This window comes from Lampris incognitus, chromosome 8 (genome assembly GCF_029633865.1).
Source record: "Lampris incognitus isolate fLamInc1 chromosome 8, fLamInc1.hap2, whole genome shotgun sequence".
In the NCBI taxonomy this organism is placed as follows: Eukaryota; Metazoa; Chordata; class Actinopteri; order Lampriformes; family Lampridae; genus Lampris; species Lampris incognitus.
In genome coordinates, this window is record NC_079218.1 from 28111753 (window position 1) to 28131256 (window position 19504).

A 19504-nucleotide genomic window follows, 5' to 3' on the forward strand; every position below is an offset into this window, starting at 1 on the left:
CTTCTTTTTTTTTCACTAATATTGTAACTTTTGTACTTCATCTGTTCACTTTTTACTCCTGTTTTTACACGTGTTTTTTTATTTGTGTGTGGTTATGTATGGGTAGTCTTTATCTTGTTTGTCTCACCCTGTGTTGTATTTTATTGCTACTGCAGCAGAACCAATTACCCCTCGAGGACAAGTAAAGGGCTTTAGCTACTTTTTAATAATCCAGCGAACTTCTTAACCCCTCATGAATTTATGGCATGATTTTGATTTAAAGTTCTGAACATAACATGAAGAAATTTGGTAAAGGGGACATGGCTTTCTGCTTACAATTTATGCAGCAAGTCTCAGACAAAGTTGTATGTAGCATATAACCAAGTCAAACAAGATTTTCATAAATTAATTAGTGTAATAATTTCTGCGTGATTTTTATTTTTGCCGTTAACAGGTGGAATGTTCCTGGCCACTGGTAGCACTGATCATGTGATCAGGGTTTACTACCTTGGTGCTGAAACGCCCATGAAGCTCTCAGAGATGGATGCTCATGTGGTAACCAGAATGCACTAACCACTTAGTGTTAACACTTGCACTGCTTAATTGACACTTAAATTCTCCTTTTAAAATGTCACCAATATACTTGGAGGTTGTTAAAAAATGTCCTTGTTGTTTTTCCTCTCTTCATTTTCAGGATAAAGTTTTAGTGGTCCAGTTCTGTAACAACAGTGATAGGTGAGTGTGCATAATGATATCAGCATCACTATAAAATCAAGTTTTTGGCGTGTGGTGGGCATGCGGTTGTTGCCTTTTGGCCTCTATGCTTCATGTGTGTAAGTTCTGACAGTCTGTCTGTTCGCCCATCACCACAGCCTTAGATTTGTGAGTGGCAGTCGTGACGGCACCGCCAGAATCTGGCATTACCAGCAACAGGAATGGAAGAGCATCACTTTAGACATGGCTGCCAGGCTGCCCGGGTAAGTCGATAGAAATATGCACTTGAGGGGTAAAGTGATATCACAGTGAAGTCCACTGTGATTTTTTTATTTTTAGAATTTTATCTGCATCACACCTATGGTCGCATTGACTTATCTCCTTAGTGACACATTGCATAGTTTGTAGTGTTTTGATTGGGAGCTTAACTCCTCCAGGAGTGCCGTTGTTAATGGAGATGACAAAACCAAGCTGGTGGTGACCATGGTGGCTTGGGACCGTGAAGACCGCACCATTATTACTGCAGTTTCCAACTATCTGCTCAAAGTGTGGAATTCTACTGCTGGACAGCTGCTGCATGTTTTATCTGTGAGTAGTGGAACTGGGTTTTTCTGCCTTGCAATACATTTGTTTCCCCAAACTGTTTTGCTCTATATGTTCATTCCTTTCTTATTCCAGGGGCATGATGATGAGGTGTTTGTGCTGGAGGCCCACCCATTCGACTCCCGCATCTTGCTCTCTGCCGGCCATGATGGCAACATTTACATTTGGGACCTGTCCAAGGGTGCCAAGATCCGCAACCTCTTCAACATGGTTAGTAGACTGACTTAAGTATTGCTAGCTAGTATAAGATAGAAATATTTTTGATTTAACGTCTTGTAATGACAGTTTGTTTTTGAAATAACTCCTTTCAGATTGAGGGCCAAGGCCATGGTGCTATTTTTGACTGCAAGTTCTCAGCTGATGGGCAGCATTTTGCCTGCACTGACTCCCATGGCCACTTGCTCGTCTTTGGCTTCGGGTGTAGCAGACCTTATGAGAAGGTGACACTTGACTCCTAAGTTTTGATAATCAGTCACTTCGTATTCACTCTGTTGTCTTGTAGAACTTAGTAAGAACTGTGATCACAGAATTGACATATATGCACTATTAATCTATACCAGATTCCTGACCAGATGTTCTTCCACACGGACTACCGGCCCCTTATCCGAGACTCTAACAACTATGTCCTGGATGAGCAGACACAGCAGGCCCCACACCTAATGCCTCCACCATTCCTAGTGGATGTTGATGGGAACCCCCACCCTCCTCACTACCAGCGCCTGGTGCCAGGCAGAGAGAACTGCAAGGACGAACAGCTAGTGCCCCAGCTAGGCTACATGGCTAACAGTAAAACCAGCTTGATAATTTCTCATTCATGGCATTCAGCAAGCATAACAGATGTTTTTTTTTTTCATTTAAGTAGAAATTTAAATGGTTACAACTTCGTAAATATAGTTGACACAGCAGCACTAACTGAATCTGCTTCTTGTGATGGAGGTGATGGAGAGGTGGTTGAGCAGGTACTTGGCCAGCAAACAACAGAAAACGAGGAGAGCCCCTTGGATGACCTTATCAGACAGCTGCAGAACCAGCAGGATGAGCAGCATAATGCAGAAGGACAGCCTGAGGAGGCAGAAGGTGCGTAAAGGCAATAAAAACAAGCAACTGTGTTCATCAATCTTTAGTTAAGTTGTAATCATTTGCAAAATATTCAGTGTCGTCAGTATTTTGGGGGGGGGGGGTTGTTCTTTTGTGCTACTTGTGCCTGCATTACTAAAGTAAATACCCTGCACAATACTCGTATCAGACGAAGCCCAACCCCACCCCATCCCCAATACGTCCAATCCTGAATCATATGGAAAGATTAAACATGTTTGATATGTTATTGTTGGTGCATAAAGGAACTTTGTTTTCTCTATATAAGTCTTCAACTCTTTGTAGTCATTAATCATGACTGCACAATTATGGCGAAAATGCTGATCCTGACTATTTGTAAAGTATTGTGACCACGATCATTATTTTTGGTTTTCTGGTTTTTTTGTTTTTTTAACTTCATTGCACATTTGCAAGTAACCATAACTTTGGGTTGATCTGTCTTTATTTTTTATACTCATCGCCACCTTTTTCCAAAATGGCTCTATGTCAGGCTTCTCTCTCTTTTCCACCTGTTACTGACAACTGATTGATGTGGCATGATGCAAGTGCTCAATTTAAAATATGGGAATTTCAGGTGCATTTGAAATAATATTTAAATACCTTAAAATTGTCAAATTACATGATTATTGATTATGGAAACATACAACAGCGTGGCGGCACATTGGCGCAGTGGTTAGCGCTGTCGCCTCACAGCAAGAAGGTCCTGGGTTCGAACCCCGGGGTTGACCAACCTTGGGAGTCAACCCAGGTTGTCCTCTGTGTGGAGTTTGCATGTTCTCACTGTGTCTGTGGTGGGTTTTCTCTGGGTGCTCCGGTTTCCCCCACCATCAAAAAGTCATGCATGTTAGGGTTTATACTCCTGTCTGTGCCCTTGACCGAGGCATGGCAAGACTAACTGGAGCTGGTCCCCGGGTGCTGCATGGCGGCTGCCCACTGCTCTTAGCTACACAGCTACAATGGGTTAAATGCAGAGTGTAATTTCCCCATGGGGCTCAATAAAGTATCTCAAAATAAAAAAAACAAGAAATAAATAAAATCCTGATATCAGATCATTGACTATTAATTGTGCAGCCCTACCAGATGCATATTTATACAAGTTTCCTTATCATCAAAGTAGGAATCCAGTTGAGATTAATTCTTTTCCACCCAGCATTAGATCGCAACGCAGCAGCAGTGGTCTCATCCCCTGTGGTGGGTGTGCGGAGGAGTGGGCAGGTGGAAGGGGTTTGGCAGATGCAGCATAATGCCCTCCGCAGTCAGGTGGCCACTGAGAGGGACCTATTGGCCTGGAGTAGAAGAGTGGTGGTCACTGAGGTGCCACAGGGGATATTCAGGTGAGGTGGATGGTGAAATTCAGCAAGCCACTTGAGGAACTGTAAATTCTGCTACCAAAGGGAAATTAGATTTTTTTTACCCAAACAAATTTAACGTCTAAGTTGCAGATAAATTATTTCATGTGGATTTTTGCCTCAAAACACTTGAATTTCTGTGTCTGCACCACAGATGTTTTCCTTAAGCTGCAAAAAATCCAGTAGTGCAGATGAAAGGAATGATTCCATCTAAACTGGAAAAACAATCAGAATACCTTGGAAAGCCTTCCTGGGCCTTCTTGCCTTCTTATAAGGAGATCAGCTGCATACCGCACTTCTAATTAGGGTGTATATTTTATTTCTATCCAAGGATAATGGAAGAGAGCAGACAAGCCAAAGGTGAAGTCGAACGGTCCTTGTACAATGCAGAAAGAAGGAAGAAACCAGTTACCAGCACCCCCAAGGTCCTACCACTCTGCCCACTGTTGTTTTGCTCACAATTGTGTTTTAGAAATCATAAGATGGTCCGTTTTATTTCTGATCTGCTCATTTTCCCCCCTTGCCCTCTCCTAATGGTTTTAGACTGACCCCCTGAATGCGCGCATGCGCTCCCTTCGGCCGACCAGCAAGAAACGACAGCAGAGGCATGCCTATCAGACCCGCTCAGCTCAGGTTCGCCGTCCTGGCACCAGAAGTAGGAACTTCAGCGACCGGCGGAGCTCTAATAGCCAGATAGACTCCGACAGCGATGGAGATGTAAGACCCACATTCTTAACACTGTCATCGTTTTCATCCATGGAGGGTTCATGGTGCACCCTGTTGCACCAAAATATTTGCTATAGCGCATAGTCAGAAGCATATGGAATACATATGCGTGAATGAGAGGGAGGACAGTGGAATGGTGAGGATGCAAGGAGTAGAGGTGACGAAGGAGTATGAGTTTAAATACTTGGGGTCAGCTGTCTAAAGTAACAGGGAGGGCAAAAGAGAGTGAAGAAGAGAGTGCAGGCAGGGTGGAGTGGGCGGAGAAGAGTATCATGAGTGATTTGTGACAAAAGGGTACTAGCAAGAGTTAAAGGGAAGGTTTACAAGATGGTTGTGAGACCAGCTATGTTATATGGTTTTGAGACAGTGGCACTGATGAAAAGACTGGAGGTGGCAGAGTTGAAGATGCTAAGATTTTCTTTGGGAGTGATGAAGAAGGACAGGATTAGGAATGAGCATATTAGAGGGACAGCTCAGGTTGGACGGTTTGGAGACAAAGCAAGCGAGGCAAGATTGAGATGGCTTGAACATATGTGGAGGAGAGATGCTGGGTATATTGGGAGAAGGATGCTGAATATGGAGCTGCCAGGGAAGAGGAAAAGAGGAAGGCCAAAGAGGAGGTTTATGGATGTGGTGAGAGAGGACATGCAGGCAGCTGGTGTGACAGAGGAAGATGCAGAGGACAGGAAGAAATGGAAACGGATGGTCCGCTGTGGCGACCCCTAACGGGAGCAGCCGAAAGTAGTAGTAGTAATAGTAATAATAAATTAAACTTATATAGTGCTTTTCTAACATTCAATGTCACTTTACAATAAACGGGGTGAAACAAGACAACAGATAAATATAACACAGACATACAGGGGTGGATGGGTAGAGGGGCTACGAGAGGGAGAAGCGGCAGCCACACACAACGCCAGCAGTATTCTCCGACTTAGACAGATACAAAAGGGGAAGAAAAACAAACGTCATAAATCACATAAATCGCAGATAAAGTCTGAAGAGGTGAGTCCTGATTAATGACTTGAATGTGGGCAGATCTCAGCAGTGTCTGTTGTGCTTGGGGAGAGAGTTCCAAGAGGAGGGGGCAGCAGGTCGAGTGCTCGGTCTTTACTAGTAGTAGTAGCATAGTCAGAAGCCCCCAAACAAATGCATAGTATGGTATTTCTACAACCATGTTTGCAAAACGAGGTGGATTATACTAGATGATCTAATCTCAAAATCAGGTTGCATTTGATTAAAGAGCATTTAACCAGGCACTTGCAACAATATATTATGACAGAAATATGGTTTGGGCTTATAACCCTTGAAAGATGTTTTTGCTATGTAAAGTTGCTGTTAAGAGTTTTGATACAATGTTGAACTCTAGGACTGATTTTAATTAGAATACAGGACATAGTCTTCAAAAAAAGACTCAAATGAAGTTTGAGTTATTGGCTGTATTGCCAGGAATTCTTAAATAGCTGAACTGACTGGTTGATAAAAGCAGCTCTATGAAATAGGGTTCCCCAACCACTATATATAGATGCTGAATATAATTTTTCATCTTTTAGAAACAGGATAATTGACATTTTTTTATGATTAAAACCTTTCATAGAACCGCTTTTTTCCTTGGCACCAAGTTCAAAATAGAAATTAATTTAAAAAAAGTAGATGCATTTAAAAAAGTAAATGCAAATTTGACTTTTATTCAAATATCTTTCAAAATAAAAGGGATTGCAATAATTCCTGAGTTAATTTTTTTTACCCTCCAATTATCTTCCTGTTAAACTTTTAAACTTTCTCATTTAATCAAAATGATTTTAAACTTAGCACTTTTAAGAGTTGTCATCACTACTACTACTACTACTACTACTACTACACTACTACAGACTGAAGGAGGAAAAAAATTACTGGATGAATGCATTGCGATAATTGCCTCAGGCCCCAGCTCTTGTATTTATGCAAGTGCTGACAGCATCATTGGTGATGATTTAAAAAAAAATGTATAAACAGTGAAATGGATCTACTCAAGCTGAACAGTAACATCAAAACAGGCCTTTATCATGAAATTCAACCAGGGTCCAAAATTAACTTTTTGGCTTACCTGCCAAGGTGGCTGGCAGATGAAAACATTTACTGGCCAGACAGATTTTTTTATCAGCCAAAAAAAAAAAGATTATTGCTTTTTACTATTGCAGTTTGCTATTATTACTATTTAATGATAATAATAATAATAATAGATTACATTTATATAGCACTTTATCTAGACACCCAAAGTGCTTCACAATGAAGGGGAGAAACTCACCTCAACCAACACCAGTGTGTAGCGCCCGTAATGCACGGCAGCCAGAACACTAACCACACATCAGCTTTAGGTGGACACGTAGAAATCATTGAGCAAATTATACAGGGGGATGATTAGGTAGCCAGCTGGAGAGAGCCAGATTGAGAATTTTGCCAGGACACCGGGGAACCCGCAACTCTTTGCGATAAGTGCCATGGGATCTTTAATGACCATAGTGAGTCAGGACCTCAGTTTTACATCTCTTCCAAAGGACGACATTTCCAACAGCACAATGTTCCTGTCATGGCACTGGGGCATCGGGATTTTTTGTTGTTGGGTTTTTTTTTTGGTTTTTTTTTTTTAATTAGGACCATTTAGCATGTCATCTTGGTCTCATATGTGATTCCCAATCAATATTATAGTTGTGTGCAGTAATAATAGTAGTAACACTAATTGTATTAAGATATATTAATTCAACTGTTTCAACACTAAAGTGTAACCCATTTGAATTAATAAATTCGGTTGTATTCGCCTTTTATGATTTAGGGTATGTATGAGGGAAGTGTGACAGTGGTGAGGTGTGTGGTTGGAATAACAGATGGGTTCAAGGTGGAGGTGGGCTTACATCAAGGATTGACTCGGAGCCCTTTCTTGTTTGCAATAGTAATGGACAGGTGGACAGATGAGATCAGGCAGGTGTCTCCGTGGACTATGATGTTTGCGGATGACTTTAATCTGTAGCGAGAGTAGGGTTCAGGTTGAGGAGAGCCTGGAGAGGTGGAGGTATGCACTGGAGAGGAGAGGAATGAAAGTCAGTAGGAGCAAGACGGAATAATTATGCGTGAATGAGAGGGAGGACAGTGGAATGGTGAGGATGCAAGGAGTAGAGGTGACGAAGGCGTGTGAGTTTAAATACTCGGAGTCAACTGTCCAAAATAACGGGGAGTGCAGGCAGGGTGGAGTGGGTGGAGAAGAGTATCATGAGTGATTTGTGACAGAAGGGTACCAGCAAGAGTTAAAGGGAAGGTTTACAAGATGGTTGTGAGACCAGCTATGCTATATGGTTTGGAGACAGTGGCACTGACGAAAAGACAGGAGACAGAGCTGGAGGTGGCAGAGTTGAAGATGTTAAGATTTTAATTGGGAGTGATGAAGAAGGACAGGATTAGGAATGAGTATATTAGAGGGACAGCTCAGGTTGGACAGTTTGGAGACAAAGCAAGAGAGACAAGATTAAGATGGTTTGGACATGTGCAGAGGAGAGATGCTTGGTATATTGAGAGAAGGATGCTGAATATGAAGCTGCCAGGGAAGAGGAAAAGAGGAAGGCCAAAAAGCAGGTTTATGGATGTGGTGAGAGATGACATGCAGGTGGCTGGTGTGACAGATGAAGATGCAGAAGACAGGAAGAAATGGAAACGGATGATCCACTGTGGCGACCCCTAACGGGAGCACCCGAAAGTAGTAGTAGTAGTAGTGGTATTCGCCTTTCGGTGCAAGAAGGATCATGTATTTAGGAGTTTGAAAATATAACAGTTATAGGGGAATTAACAATGAAAAGTAAAAATAAGTAACAGTAAGAAGTTCGGGGTCATAAGTAAAAATAAGTAACAGTAATAAGTTCGTAGTCATAATTCATGTTAATATTTTGTATTCCGTAGTAGCGTGTTCTGTCTTCCTCAGACAGTTCGCTCTTAACGCGATTTTCCTCCTCGTCTCCAGCTCGATAATGGTGTTAGTGGATGAGACGAGGAAGGAGTGCTTGCATTGGCTGTGGCAGCAGTAGTCTCTTTGGCCTGAAGTTTGCCTGTTTTCTTTTTCTTCCTGGCAGCTCCACTCCCACAATAAATCTCCACAAGCTGGGTTTGTTTCAACTGCCCAGATTACAACAAGTACCTCAATTTACTCTAACAAAAAAATCGTACGGTTTGGAGAATGACACAATTACGTACACTGTAAATTCTAAAAGTGAAGTTTTCTTTAAAAAAATTAGGAAACCGATTACACTTGGGGAAAAGTAAGTAAATGAACTTAATTGTGTCAAGCTATGTGAAATCCTTTCACATTAATTCATTTTCATATAACTTGACACAGTTAAGGTCATTTACTTACTTTTCTCAAATTTTTTTCAGCAAACAACTTTTAGAATTTACAGTGTACTATTCACAACACACGCAGCACAGCAGATCTAGCAGATTGAAGGGACAGCAAACCATCTGCTTTCTCCAGCGTGTGTAGGAAGTTTTTTCTACCAGCCAGAGTAGCTGGTGGTCTCCATAATTTACTCACCAAAGACTAAATTTATCCACATTTGGCGACTGGCGAGTGTTAATTTTGGACCCTAAATCCAACATATGTTTTTATGCTCAGGCACCAGAACAACTTGAGCCCAGCGATGCATCTTCTGATGGTGAAGCACAGTGGCAGAGTGACACCAGCTCAAGGTAAATGTCTTTGTCTGAATGCATATTTAACAGCTGCAATTAGTGTATTATATCCCAGGTCATCCTCTATGTGGAGTTTGCATGTTCCCCGTGTCTGCGGTGGGTTTTCTCTGGGTGCTCTGGTTTCCCCCAACATCAAAAAGACATGCATGTTAGGGTTAATACTCTTGTCTGTGCCCTTGACCGAGGCATGGCAAGATAAACTGGAGTTGGTCCCTGGGTACTACACAGCGACTGCCCACTCCTCCTAGCTACACAGCTAGGATGGGTTAAATGCAGAGCGTAATTTCCCCACAGGGATCAATAAAGTATCTCAAAATAAAAAAATTAAAAAAAAACCACTGCCAACACCTTCTGTTCCCTCTCAGTGAGTCTTCCAGTGAATATTCTGATTGGACAGCCGATGCGGGAATCAACCTCCAGCCTCCAAAACGGCCAACCAGGAGGCAGGTGCAGCCTACAGGTTACAGCAGCTCCGAGGAGGAAGGTGGTGCAGCTGCCCAGGGAGAAGAGGCTAGGAGAAGGAATGCTGAGAAGAGGAAGAAGCCCAAGCAGACCAAACAGGTGAGCTCACACAGCTCCACATGCAGCTCCTTCAGACAAACCCAAGAACATCACAAATGCTGTGTGAACAAAGCAAATGCTTATGCTCTGGGTTTTTTCAGTGTAGCATCACCCTGCTTATTGTGTACCAAGTCAGATCATGTAACAAAGGAGAGGTTCTGTCATATTGTGTCATGTTCAAAAAAGGTGTATCTTTGTTCAGAAACCCACTTCCTCTCTGGGCGGAGTAGATGCTGAGGAGTGGCTACCACCATCATGGATAATGGAGACCATCCCGCGCCGCTCTCCTTTCGTTCCGCAAATGGGCGATGAGGTAAGAAGTATCCTTATCTAACTGAAACCTCCGGGTTCTCTTTCGTCTTTCATGTGTCACTTTGCTAACATCTGTCTCCTTTATTGTGTGTCAGATGTCCTGTTCTTCAGATACAATGTTCATAACTGATCTTGATTCTCCTGTCTTCCTCCAGCTTATCTACTTCCGACAGGGCCACCAGGCATATGTTAGGGCTGTCCGCCGGGCCAAGGCCTACATTATCAATCCTCAGAAACAGCCCTGGAACAAGCTCCACCTCAGGGTGAGAAAATGTTAACACTTTGAAAGCTGCTGTAAAAGCTTTTGTTCAAGTAAGAAGGGAACCACTCCTTACACTGAAAAGAAATGGTTAATTCAATCCATCAAAAGTAAAAATGGATGTACAATATATTTAAGCCTTAGGGAAGGCTATTCAAGTGGGCTTTGCTGCCTGAAAGAAGGCAGTACATTTCTCCCATATTTTCAGAGACGTTACATTACATTCTTTTCCGTTTTCTGTTTTTATTTTCCCCTTTTTTTAAAAGCCTCGTGTTTTATCCTTTTTATCCATACTCCTCATACAATGTCATTATGTATTTTCTTCACCCGCTCAGGATCAGGAGTCTGTAAAGGTGGTCGGCATTAAGTATGAGGTGGGACCCCCCACCCTCTGCTGCTTAAAGCTGGCCTTCCTGGACCCCATCTCAGGGAAGATGACAAATGAGTCTTTCTCCTTAAAGTGAGCATTTCGGGTTTTTTTCTTTTTTCTTTTCCTAATCCACGATGAATACCAATTTAAATGCCCTACCCATCTTTTTTTTCTTGATAAATAAATATACCTGCACTCATCTTTCTTCACTGTCCATAGGTACCATGACATGCCGGATGTGATAGACTTCCTGGTGCTGCAGCAGTTTTACAATGAGGCAAAAGAGCGAAACTGGCAGCCAGGTTAGTCATCCCGCAGTATTTAGAGTGAGTGGGCTGCCTGATGCAGCCCACTCACTCTGCAACTTGTTTAAAATCGTAATTGCCTTTTCCCAACTGTGTTAACATCACAGCACCTCAGACACAGTCACTCAACCACCAGATAGTTCATGCCTTCATACCTTTAAGCTATCAGACTTCATTGTGGTTTGCCACACTCTGAGAAATGGTTATCTACAAATCAGTTCTTTGTTTCGACACACCTTAGCAACAAATTGTCACAAATCTCTTATAAGCCTCCTCTCATATTCAGAAAGAACCGCTCCGTCTACGGTCTTTGAATTCTAATGTCAACATATAAGGACTATTCTGTGTGTATGATGGGAAAGTTCTTACATTACAATGTGTGATCTTGTCGAACCTGAGTTATAGCTGTTATTTGCACTTTTAAAATGTCTTTGAAATTGTGATTCTCTAGTAATACTGCCAAAAGTGTGATGTGAAAATGTCAATGATGAGTACTCATTAAAAACACTGCCATTACCCTTCGACATCTGTCCATTGGATTGGAACATATTGCCCTTTAGAAAAGAAATGAAAAAAACAAAAATTATGATTCAATTCTCAACCTTTGTGACTCTTTAGCTTAACCCAACCTTATCTTTTCCAGGTACGAGGTTCCGCAGCATCATTGATGACGCCTGGTGGTTTGGCACTGTAGAAGACCAGCAGCCGCTGCAGCCAGAATACCCAGACAGTCTTTTTCAGTGCTATGCAGTAAAGTGAGTGCAGTATCCCTCTGATGTATGCCCACCAGAGGAGTATTCTAACACAACGTACCTTTGATGGTCCTGTGTGTTTTGATCATATCTGTATCCTTTACCACGCTAATCAAATTTTAGTTTTCTCTTTGGAGATCATCTGATCTAATGGTGTGTCTGAATATATTTGTAATGTTGTATTTTGATGTTCACATTTAATGTTGCTGACTAGGTGGGATAATGGTGAGAGGGAGAAAATGAGCCCCTGGGACATGGAGCCTATTCCCGATGAAGGTTAGCCCCAATAATATGAGAATTTGTTCACTCCCAGTAACAAAACAAGCTTTTACATAAGAGTTTACATGTCTGCAAAAATAGTTGTGCTTCTAAAGCATTCACAATTTATTTAGTGTGATTAGATGGTGGGAGGCGGTAGCTTCCAGGTTGCAAAAGCAAGGAAGGGCATCAATTCAAACCGCCATACCTCCTGGGAAAAGGCACACCGTAAAAAAAGAAAAAAGAAAAAAAAGAATGAGCAGCCCACCACTTAAGGGCAAACCGTAGACTAGATATATTGAGGAGCGCCTATTAGAATATGTGTAATGATATCCATGCTTAACATATCCTTGAATTCACTATTGAACAAATTGTTTGTTGAAAACCTACTTCAAGTTTTCTAATTCATATCTAGCTTGTCTGAAACTAATCTAAATCTTAAATGATTTTTGGATAACATTTTTGTGGTTAAAGGACCTGCTAGCTATCTTGACTTGAAAGCACTTATTCTTAATAATAAACTCAGGCTGGCTGTTTCATTTTGATATCAAAATAAATGGGCCATGATGCTTAGAATATCTTTATACGATCTCATTTTGAGAGCAGTATTAACAAATTAATAGAGCGTTATTTTCTCATTTTAGTGCAGAGTCAGAATGTTGGAAGAACAAGTGCTCTTATCTTTTTCTGGTAGCCCTATAGGCCACCCATTATGCAGAATTATATAAGTGAATTAGACATAATTGAACCATGATAACTTTCTTTGTGCATGCTCAATAATCCAGGTAAGAAAATGAAATAAAGTTGAATCAGTTCATCTAGATACAACATTTATTGACAAATACATTTCATCACTCATCTAAGTGACCTCTTCAGTCTAAACTGACTGCAGGTATCCTCACCTTTATAAACAAACAGTTGCATAATGACCAAAACCAACGATCAGTTTCATATGTAAATATGGGCGTGACCATTAACTACAGTTTCAATGGCCTTGCGGAATATTCACAGAGGATTTGGTAATGTTTGCAGTCACAGCGTTGTAAGATGGCGACAGATGTAGGCCAATGTCCCCACCGACAGAGCAGCCGGGGAAGGGGGGAAATCCTACATTAAACAGGCTCTGGTTAAGTGTGGTTATCCTAACTAAGCGTTTGTCAAAGTCAGGAAGATGCCAAAACAGTGCACCTGCCGATCGAAGAGAGGAGAAGGACAACGGCTGCCGAAGTGTAAACCAGAGGTGATTCCGTACGTGATGGAGTGTCAGAAAATTGGAGACGTGTATTTTCCAAACACTGCGTCTCAGTTGCTTTCAAACCCCAAAACACGCTGCGCTAGAAATTAGTCCACCTGAAGGATCGGGTCCCCCGGCACAAACAGAGCAATATATAGTGTACGCTGTTAAGTGCTGGAAGGATTGCCATGACTTGTACATTGGGAAAACTAAACAGACGCTGGCCAAGAGCATGGCACAACACAGAAGAGCAAACACGTCAGGCCAGGACTCCGCAATCTACACCCATCTACAGGCTAGTGGCCACTCTTTCAGGGATGAGGATGTGCACATCTTTGATAGGGATGAACGGTGGTTTGAACAGGGAGTCAAAGAGGCCTTCTATGTTAAGAGGGAACGACCATCCCTGAACTGGGGGGGGGGGGGGGCTAAGAGTGCATCTGTCATCATCTTACAATGCTGTGATTGCAAACATTCCCAAATCCTCTGTGAATAGTTCACATGGCCATTAAAACTTTAATTAATGGTCATGCCCATATTTGCATATGAAACTGATCGTTGGTTTCAGTCGTTATGCCACTGTATTGTTTATAAGGGTGGGGATACCTGCAGTCAGTTTAGACTGAAGAGTTCACTTAGATGAGTGATGAAACATATCTGTCAATAAAGATGAACCATTCAACCTTATTTGATATGATAACTTTCAGTTTCCGAGTAACAGAAACAGTAAGATAAGGACTTTTCTATATTTTTAGTGAGTTAAAAAGTAATTAAGGTGGATATTGAATGTCATGCTTTCTTTACAATGGTAATGTATTTAGCATTTGCTAGACATTACAGTACAATTATGTCTAATTTAGGCCTGTATTACTTGATAAATCCAGATAACGGCCTGTCATTTAAAGTGTTTATATTTTTGTTTTTTGCATAAGCTTTATATTTGCTTGTTAACATTATTAGAACTGTATTTAACAAGCCAAACACTCTTCAATCACACAGTAATTTCCTCAGAAAATAAAGCCTTTTTACAGCTAGCTAGAATATATTGCATCAGGAAAAGTCAATACCAAAGCCCTTGTCTATATGCAATGAGAAGCTATTGAGTGACCTAATGCTGTTTTGTGGTGCCCTCAGCTGCATTGCCAGAACAGGTCGGCGATGGAGTAGATGTGGCTGAGGAAGAATTGAAAGCTCTGCTGTACATGCCCCAGGAGGGGGAGTGGGGGGCTCACACACGGGACGAGGACTGCGAGAGGGTCATCAGTGGCATTGACAAGCTACTCACACTAGGTAGGTCAATGGAATGAAAAGCTAAGGAGACGTATGTGTTTAGATTGATATCTGTGGGATGATGGAGAGTAAGATGGAAACTAATGAGTGCAGAATATGAAAAACATTGTCCCATGTTTGTTGTCATCCAGATGTAGCTAAGGCGTTTGCATCACCAGTGGATCTACGAGACTATCCCCTTTACTGCACTGTGGTGGCCTACCCCACTGACCTCAGCACAATCCGCAAACGGCTTGAGAACCGCTTCTATAGGTATATTGCACAGAGCCACAGCTAAACACAGTATACCAACACCTAATTGCAAGACTTACCAATGTTCACAACATTAATCCCTTCTCTCACCCAAGACCTCTTGTGTTTATTGAAATACCAAACTATGGCGCTATATCTGACCCAGCACTGGAAAAGCAGCCATGTTATTGGGAGACTTTGATTTTCTTTGTCTTATATAAAATAGTTTAATTTAAAAAAGGTAGCCTATGTTAGATTATATAGGTAAAGTTATTTTGTTTCAATTAACTACTTAATTTTAGAAATACATTTTGTTTTAAAAAAATACAATAAAGTACAATAAAATACAATACAGTTTTCAATGATCCAGTGTATATTGTGTTGGGTCACATTTGGCCTTCGCATGCTGATCTGCTTCTCCCCTGCTTTTTTTAATAAATGCAGGCGAATCTCTGCTTTAATGTGGGAGGTGCGCTACATCGAGCACAACGCCCGCACCTTCAATGAGCCCCAAAGCCCTATTGTGGCCACTGCCAAGGTGGTCACTGACGTGCTGCTCCGCTACATTGGGTAAGACTTTTATGCTGATTTGTGTTCAAATGAATGGTCCACATATCCCCTGACTTTGTGGTCTGCATAATTTCACCACTTAATACATCCAACTGTTGGATCCACTGTTTCCTCCAGGGACCAGAGCTGCACAGATATCTTGGAACTGTATCACAAAGTGAAGTCTGAGATCAGCAGTGGAGGAGAGGGCGAGGTAAGAGGAAGGGGTTATATAAGCTGCTCATAGTGATTTGTCTTTGTTTCACCCTCGGGTGACTGCTTTGTCTTTGGATTAATTATCCTTGTTGCCGCAAAAAAAAAAAAAACAAGTTTGTCTGCTTTCTGCAGACAGTGGAGGTGGATATGGACTCTGACACTCCAGGGACATCCACAGGACGTCGGGTAAGTACAACAGGAGGCCAGAGAAGCCACATGAATTCATCCCAGATCACACAGTTATGAAAGTTGCCTCTCATGCAATAACATCTAGCTCCACTCTGCAATTGAAACACACATGTCTGAAGAGTAATTTTTAGATAAATGTTTATTTTAATAAATCCCACTTAAAGAACAGAAAAATATTGAAATATAGCATTGAAATATATTGATGTATTATGTACAGTGTTATAGCTGTTTTCTGTCTGCTAGGTGTCCAAGCCTAATGCTAAGAGGCGGGGTGTGGTGTTGGATGTGAAAGTTTGGCGAGGCCAGTGCCGAGAACTGCTACGTAGGATGATATGCTGCCCAGACTCGGAGCCATTCAGACAGCCTGTGGATCTGTTTGTTTACCCTGTGAGGCACTCAGCAGTGATGATCATTAGCAATTATAAGGCTTATCGTGCCAAAAGACTCTTTATCATTACATATGTTTTGTCATCACATCTCAACTTTAAATGTTTGTCCTTCAAAACCAGGGGTTTTTATGAAAAAAAACTTGTCTTTGAATAAGAAGTCCTGATTAACAATGCTCCTCTCTCCTTTGTGCGCCCAGGACTATCGAGACATAATTGATACTCCTATGGATTTGGGTACAGTGTCAGAGACGTTGATTGCAGGGAATTATGAGAACCCTATGGAGTTTTCCAAAGACATTCGCCTCATTTTCAGCAACTCAAAGGCATACACACCTAACAAGAAGTCACAGGTAAGCAGTTGGACCCTGAGACAAAGGATAGAATTCTTTAAAAAAGAAAAAAAAAACATCCAGAACAATATTGTGCACATGACTTTCAACCTGCCAATGTATGCACACATCTGGCCTCTTTGTACTCTTACCTCGGTTCTTGGTTGCTGCCAACATAAGTTCAAAACCTTGTCGCTGGTTTTTCAGGTAGATCAAGGAACTGCAAAAAGTTCAGACTTTTCTCTCACCTGGACCCACAGTGGTAGAATTAACTGCTGTCTTCCATCTGGGTGACACACTCCCTTATATCATTCAAGAAAGGCCTAAAAACTGCTTTGTGACGCATACCTTAATTCATAGATGTCTAAGCATGACTGTGGTATGAATTTGTGGCATTATCCAGCTAATATGGAATGCCCTATTATTTGCACCACTATGTTACAACTAGACAAATTGCACTGGGCATGCACGTTTGGCTACTGCAGTGGTACTCACTAATTTTCTTAGGAGAGCCACTTATGAGTAAGACCATCCCGCAAAGAGCCACAGAGCTTGCAAAACATTTCGCAAATACAAAGCTACACACATAGGCTATACGTCTACCCATGATCCCACGCTGTTACGTAGCCTACGTTCTTTGATGTATCTTCAGTGTGCTGCCATCTGCTGGATAATTCATTTCAATGTGCTAAAACAGGACACAAATGGAACCTATAGAAGTAAGTTATAGCTATGTTCTTATTGTTATCAGTGGCTCTATATGAGGTGCAAAACAAGGTCTCACGAGCCGCATGCGGCTCGCGAGCTGCGTAAAGAGTAACACTGGGCTACTGTATTACTAATATTCAGTGCTCTAAGATCCATGTAGTCTGACATATTAATATATATCTGTTAAACACTGACTTTTTGTAAGTTGCTTTGGATAAAAAGATCTGTTAATGAGAAAAATGTAATATAATAAAAATAAAATTGTGAAAGAAGCCTGAGCGACAGCATCCAGCCTGTTTATTTTAACCAGACTTTCCTGTTTTATACTCAGATCTACAGCATGACTCTCAGCCTGTCGGCCTTCTTCGAAAGACACATCATCTCTATCATCTCCGACTACAAGTCTGCTATTCAGAATCAGCGGCGGAACCGCCAGAGACTCAACTACAGGAAGAGACTAAACAGTGGAGGCAGCTCCCCACCAACTAGTCCACCCCCCAAGTATGGAGTCCAATTCACAACCCATTATAACCTTGTGCCCACTTAATGCTCAGTATCTAATCATCTTTTAACAAACTGCACATTTCAACACATGCTTGAACGTGTATATTTCTTTACGCTAATATGTGTCTTTACTGTTTTTTTCCCCCCCTATGTCCAGCCCTAAGGGGAAGCACAAATCAGGGAAGACATCAAAGCCAAAAAAATCCCAGACCTCATCTAAGAACCGCTTTCACAGGCCATATCAGGGTATGACTGTACTGTTGAGTCTCAAGTTTATTGAAAGGGTGTCCATGGTCTGTGGTGCCTTGTCATAATTTACTGGGGTGGTAATCAGCCTTGTACTCTTGGTGTTGTTGTTGTAGCTCCAGAGTGCAGCAGTGTAGCAGTGGATGAGGTTAGTCAGCCCTCCTCCTCCTCCTCCTCCTCATCTTCCAGTTCAGGGACAAGCGATGAGAACAGACACCAAGGTCCACATTGGATGACTCACAGCAATGTTTCCCTACTAAAGAAATCAGGTATTTATTGCAAGCTACAGAATCATTATAAAAATGTATTAAAAGCATAATTTGCAGACCTTTGTTATACATCATAAAGCAAATTTGGATGCTGTACTTGTTTTTAATTGTCTGTAACCATTGTTGTATCCATGTAATTGTGTCTTTAAAACTGTTAGCTGAAGGCCGATTATCAACATCTCAATAATCTCCTGCACTGTTTGGCATGCAATGTTAAGAAGCAAGGCAGCCGAATATGATGTCACCATTCAGAAACAGTTCTGTGTTCCTCTCTTGCATTAGGGAACCGGCATCACTTGTCCCTAACCAACGGATCGAGGCAGAGCCACAGGCGGGCAGCACCACAGTCCAACAACGAGGAAGGGTCGGCATCCAGCAGCTCCTCATCAGACTCATCCTCATCTTCGTCATCTTCATCCTCCTCTTCCTCGTCCTCCTCTGACAGTGAAAACAGCTCTGACTCAGAGATGGAGAAGTACATGGAAGGTGGAGATCACGACTACAGTAAAGCCCCCTGCTTATCGGTGCGCCTCCAGGGCAAGGGCAAAGTGGTGGCCTCAGGGAAAAGGAGGTGCAAAGGAGGAGAGGACATCCCGCAGCGACCGAAAAGAGCACGGGTACAGCTGTCAGAGGAGGATGAGGATGAAGAGGAAGAGGACGAGGAAGAGGACGAGGATGAAAGGGAAGGGCAAGACCCACACGGACAGGAAAAGGCACGAGGGGATGAGGAAGAGGATGAAGAGGAGGAGGATGAAGAGGAGGAGCCCGAGGAAGAGGAGGAACCTGAGGAAGAGGAGGAACCCGAGGAAGAGGAGGAGCCTGAGGAGGAAGAGGCAGAGGAGGACTCTGACCAGGACCAGAGAGTGGCTGGGGAGATGGCAGTTAGCAGCCAGAATAGCACCTCGTGTAAGTCTGGGCGGGTGAACACACGGAACCAGGGCCGCAGGACAGTTCTGTACAAGGATGACTTGGAGGATGATGGCCATGGGTCCAAGGACGACCCCCTCAACCTGGGCAAGTCTCGTTCAGGGCGGATACGCCGGATGACTGAGAAAGCCCGCGTCAGTCACCTCATGGGTTGGAATCACTGACACCTCACCCATACACTGGGCCCTTCCCTGACCTCAATACCCTGCCCTCTAAGGCTCAGACTAAAACTGGTGCGTAGACAGGAATAATACTGCAGGGATTTTTTTTTCTTTGTCTTTTTTTGATGATTTTTTTTTTTTAAATAAATGATTTTCTTTTTCCTAGACTGCTTATGACTCTCAAATGACAGATGGTGCTCATGAAATGTTGCCAAGGAATCTCCCTCCCTGGTCCACAGAGCTACTGTTCAACATGGACTCTCAAACTC

At 42.3% G+C, this 19504-nt stretch overlaps 1 protein-coding gene across 1 annotated transcript in view; it reads left to right on the forward strand.

Annotated features, from left to right (window-relative positions):
• brwd3 (bromodomain and WD repeat domain containing 3) overlaps positions 1-19255 on the forward strand; it is a 31208-nt gene extending 11953 nt beyond the window's left edge. The window contains exons 11-40 of the mRNA XM_056285376.1: positions 434-534; positions 674-714; positions 852-956; positions 1131-1281; positions 1372-1506; positions 1608-1736; positions 1857-2082; positions 2233-2373; positions 3542-3725; positions 4072-4165; positions 4284-4457; positions 9100-9173; positions 9542-9737; positions 9940-10050; positions 10205-10312; positions 10644-10768; positions 10898-10980; positions 11627-11738; positions 11950-12011; positions 14362-14517; positions 14649-14769; positions 15193-15318; positions 15436-15511; positions 15646-15699; positions 15946-16089; positions 16289-16441; positions 17460-17629; positions 17790-17878; positions 17995-18147; positions 18430-19255. Of these exons, the coding sequence (XP_056141351.1) occupies positions 434-534; positions 674-714; positions 852-956; positions 1131-1281; positions 1372-1506; positions 1608-1736; positions 1857-2082; positions 2233-2373; positions 3542-3725; positions 4072-4165; positions 4284-4457; positions 9100-9173; positions 9542-9737; positions 9940-10050; positions 10205-10312; positions 10644-10768; positions 10898-10980; positions 11627-11738; positions 11950-12011; positions 14362-14517; positions 14649-14769; positions 15193-15318; positions 15436-15511; positions 15646-15699; positions 15946-16089; positions 16289-16441; positions 17460-17629; positions 17790-17878; positions 17995-18147; positions 18430-19238 (4403 nt within the window). The 3' untranslated portion in view covers positions 19239-19255. The remainder of the gene's footprint in view (positions 1-433; positions 535-673; positions 715-851; positions 957-1130; positions 1282-1371; positions 1507-1607; positions 1737-1856; positions 2083-2232; positions 2374-3541; positions 3726-4071; positions 4166-4283; positions 4458-9099; positions 9174-9541; positions 9738-9939; positions 10051-10204; positions 10313-10643; positions 10769-10897; positions 10981-11626; positions 11739-11949; positions 12012-14361; positions 14518-14648; positions 14770-15192; positions 15319-15435; positions 15512-15645; positions 15700-15945; positions 16090-16288; positions 16442-17459; positions 17630-17789; positions 17879-17994; positions 18148-18429) is intronic.
• The last annotated feature ends 249 nt before the right edge of the window (positions 19256-19504 follow it).